The following is a 3,959-nucleotide window of genomic DNA, read 5'->3' as shown; positions in this document are numbered from 1 at the left end:
TAGATGCAAATTGTAGTGATACAGTATCCCTGTGGGGGCCTGCCCTGAATATAATAAGCTCGATATCTGTACCCCAACTTACTGCTGTACATAATGCCAAAACAATTTATGCCTTAACATGCAGGGCAGGGAAACGAGTAAATTTAACATCATTGGTATAATAGTGTTCCTGGTATTTCTTATTGTAGTTCTATGTATGATACAAGCCGTGTCAGGACTTCTAAATAGTAAGATCGAGGCGGTCTTAAAATCAAGAAAGGGGGGAGGTGTGGGATTTGCTTGTCTCAAGTGAAACAGAAGGATTGTGGTATAAAGACAGATGTGATGGAAATGTACAAGTATGAAAATTTCTGGTGACCTTCTTGCGAAACCAAAACAAGATGTGAGACAGGACATGGAGGAATTCTGGAAGGATAAGTGGCTTTTGATTTGTTTTAGTGGACTTTTTAATGAGCTCCCGTTGTACTCTCCCTGGGTACTTGCCAACTATGCTGTTATATGCACTCACGTGATTTTACACAGATTCTGATGCTTGATTCCAGCTTATAAGTATGACCTCTTGCACAATAAAGTTGGACATTCTCTAGCATTCACATTGAATGTGTGCTGATGTCTCTTTTTCTTCGCGACAGCTACCTTTCTGTAAATAAGAGAAAGAAGAGTATAAAAGCAGATGGACAAAATGTTAATGTTTTGATATAGTTACTCACTGTATCTACCTAACCCTATCATTTACTTGTGGGAATGAACTATATCCAAGTGTTACCGCTGAGTGGGATGAGGTGGGTCTTACATTCACTAGTGCACAGTGGCAGGAACTTTGATCTTTGACTTGGAAGAGAAAGGCAAAGACAATTTCAGGCATTTTCAACCTACCATCCAAAATAAAAATGGCATGGGATTTTTGTTTATTCATTATTGTTGGTCTTTGCGAGATATGTAAAAGAAGGCTCCCGTGTTTCAGAGACAAAAAATTCTATAGGAGATTATAACACACCTAGGAAAACTCTATCGAAAATGCAGGTTCTGTTGGTGAGAAAGGTTAGACAGACATTTCTTCTGTTCCTCATAGATCACATGAAAGCCACGTGAAACCCGGTGTGCTGGAGCCCGTGCCGGCAGCCGAACCACTCGGGAAGGGAAGCTAGAGAAAACCCTCCTGCCTCTGGCCACCTCCTTGCTCCTGGGCTTGGACGTCTCCTGCAGCCTCACGGCTTGCCGCTTTCCAAGGCCGTGGCGGAAGCCATCAGCGGATCTGCACCCTGACAGGCCCTGCAAAACCTCCTCTGGTGGCCTCCGCTTGCAGCACGAGGTTGCAGCAGACACCTCCAGAAGCCCCTTCCCACCCAAGCTCCTCTCTGCCTCTCGCACCGCTTCAGCGCGGTTCCCTCCAGCCCTGCCTGCCTTCATTGGCAGTGCCTGCACCACGCCGACCTGACACAAAGAAACATGGGGGCAAACAATTCCCAGGCTTTTATTTGGAGCAGAAAAGGGACGGGGGGGGGGGGGGCACGATGCGGCAGCCTTCCTGCAGCAGCCAGCAGAGAGTCTGTGTCCCTCTGCCTCCATGCTCTGCGCCAGCCCCCGTCTCGCGACACCTCTGGCACCTGCATCCTCTGCTGTCCCTCTCACTGCGCTGCGACGCAGCAGCAGCAGAAAGCTCTGCGCAGAGCGCCAAGCGCTGCCCTGAGGCGCAACGACCACCGCCTGGGAGGCGGTGCGTGCGGGAGGGCGGCGATGCCCGTGGGGGAAGGAGAGTCCTGGGCAAGGGGCCGGGCAGGTGCAGGGCAAGGCTGAGGGTCTGCGTGTGTGGGGCAGGCCTCTGCCCTTGCTCCTGTGCTGGCTGACAGGGCGAGAGGCACACCGTCCTCTGCACGCTGAACGCCTCCCGCCAGACGACGTGCCGCAGCCTCGGCTCCTCTGGGCGCTGCTGGGGCCGGAGGCGTGCTCTGCAGCTCACCGGCTGCTTCCCTGGCCGCGTGCTGGGGCTCGACGCTGGGCGAGCGCGGCACCTCCTCCTGGCACCTTGGCCCGTCACCCAAGAGGCTCCTGAGGCTCGGCCTCACCCAGGTCATGCACAAGGATGTGCTTTGCTGCAGCTCCTCCCCTTGCAGAGCCTCTTCCTCATCGCTCCAGTCTGGTGCCTCATGCTGCGGCCCTCCACCAGCTCTCCTGCTGCCTCCCCTCTCACACACCCTCTCAGGGGCATGTGCATAGAGCCGCTCCAGCACCTGCCACTTGGACCTTGCGTCCTTCAGGAGCTCCACTCGTGTCAGCTCCGGTCTCCACAGGTTGTAAAAGGAGTTTCTGGTGCAGAGCTGAAGCGAAAGACGGAGCTCTGTGAAGGCACTTGCTTTGCCCAACACAAAATGCCCCCCCACGGCCCTGCCAGCACCGGCACCGGCACCCTCAGGCCCTTGCAGCAGGGCACAGCGGCTGGCCCCAACACACGGAGGCTTGCCCTCTGCCGCCACCCACCCCTTAAACTCACCTCCCTGGGTTGAACGTTGAGGCGTCCTGACATGGTGAGGGAGAAACGCTTCCCCTTGCCCTCCTCTTCCTCGCTCTCGCTCTGCCTTGGCCTCCGCTCCTTCCTCTGCAGGCAGGCTTCTCGCAGCTGCACCAAGGTCTGCCCAGTGCGCGCCAGGCAGCTCCTCTCGAGCTCCTCCAGTGGCTCGGTTTTGATGGAAAGCACTGCGAGGTACCGCGAGGTGTTGTCGGGGTGCACGTGCAGCGTCCTGCCTCGGAAGCGGCACGTGATGCCCAAAGGCTGCTGTCTGGTGCCCCGTGCTGGTGACGGTGCTTTGGATGATGGTGGAGCACAGCCCCTGCCCGGCGATGCTGGTGCCTCGGCTCCCCTGACCTTCCTTTGGCCACTGTGAGCATGGTGATCAGGCTGTCGTGGTGCTGTGGTCTCTGGGCTTTTACTGTCCTCTCTGCTCTGGACCTGGAGAGCGCTTGCCAGGGCTGCTGCAAGAGTGGTGTGCACCAGCATCTCCTGCACAGCACCTGCACTCAGCTCCTGTGTGCCGTTGTCGGCATGAGGCTTCCCCAGCTGTCGCCGTTGTCTGGGGCTCCTCTCAGATGCGTGGACGAGCCCCAGGCCCGTGTCCTCTGGAGCAGTGGCAGGCGTTGCGGGGCTGTGTGGGGCAGCTCTCTGGCTCTCAGCCCTCATTTCCACACTCCCATCTCCGTGCACACTCTGAGCAAGGCCAGCAGGCTCAGGCTGGCAAGGCGATGTTTCCTCTGGTGGCACAATTTCGCTGTGGCACTTGCCCGCCTTGGCTTTGGCAGAGCTGCATGGTTCCTCTGCAAAGCAGGGGCTGGTGAGCTGAAGCCCCTCTGAAGTGCCTTTGGGCCTGGTCTCCTGCTGTAATGCATCGTCTGGAGCAGAAGAGGCTGCTTCTCCTGGGGCATTCTCAGCACAGGGCACTTGCTCTTCTGCAGGCAGCAGGTCAGCGCCTTGGGACACCGGGGACTTGCTTAGCACCCCGTCCTGCACCTGGCCGTGCACCATGGTGTCCCGCCATTGCGCCTTGCCCTCCTGGGCACAGGCCTCTCTGGGAGCTGCGAGCACCTCGCTCTTTAGGTCCTGGCACTGTTCTTGGGCAGTCCTGTTGAGAGCCACCGCCAAGGGCAACTGTGGCAGCCTTGGCACTGTCAGGCAGCTGGGCCAAGGCTCGTCCCGCTCCTTGTGGCCAGCCATGCCTTGTACCTGCCTTTGAGACATGGTCTGGGCTGCTGGGGCAAAGGAGGAGTGTCCTGGGAGTTGCTGGCTTTTCCCAGGAAGAATGCTCCACTGTTTGGCACCACTGTGTGGCACCAGCCTCGCTTTGCCCCCTGTGCAAGACCTCAGCTTGGCCTCAGGCATGCAGTGGACACGCTCTCAATTTGGCCAGGGCAGGGCGCCAGCTTCCCACTTGGCTACTCGAAGGGCAGGCAAAGCAAGATGGCTTGGC

The 3,959-nt window shown here is 57.2% G+C and overlaps 1 protein-coding gene across 1 annotated transcript; it reads right to left on the bottom strand.

Annotated features, from left to right (window-relative positions):
• Positions 1 to 583: 583 nt before the first annotated feature.
• LOC134139076 (uncharacterized) lies at positions 584 to 3,706 on the bottom strand. Its single transcript, XM_062573483.1, has 2 exons — positions 2,492 to 3,706; positions 584 to 640 (listed from the first exon to the last, which is right to left on the bottom strand). The coding sequence occupies exons 1-2, from the start codon at positions 3,704 to 3,706 to the stop codon at positions 584 to 586; spliced, it is 1,272 nt and encodes a 423-aa protein (XP_062429467.1).
• Between the last annotated feature and the right edge of the window lie 253 nt (positions 3,707 to 3,959).

The sequence above is a fragment of the Rhea pennata genome, chromosome 1, assembly GCF_028389875.1.
Source record: "Rhea pennata isolate bPtePen1 chromosome 1, bPtePen1.pri, whole genome shotgun sequence".
In the NCBI taxonomy this organism is placed as follows: Eukaryota; Metazoa; Chordata; class Aves; order Rheiformes; family Rheidae; genus Rhea; species Rhea pennata.
This window is presented reverse-complemented; position numbering and strand designations above follow the sequence as displayed.

Coding starts and splice junctions, on each gene's coding strand:
- LOC134139076 (XM_062573483.1), bottom strand. CDS start 3,706: ATGGCTGGCCACAAGGAGCGGGACGAGCCTTGGCCCAGCTGCCTGACA. Junction 641..2,491: donor TCAACGTTCAACCCAGGGAG/GTGAGTTTAAGG, acceptor TCTTATTTACAG/AAAGGTAGCTGTCGCGAAGA.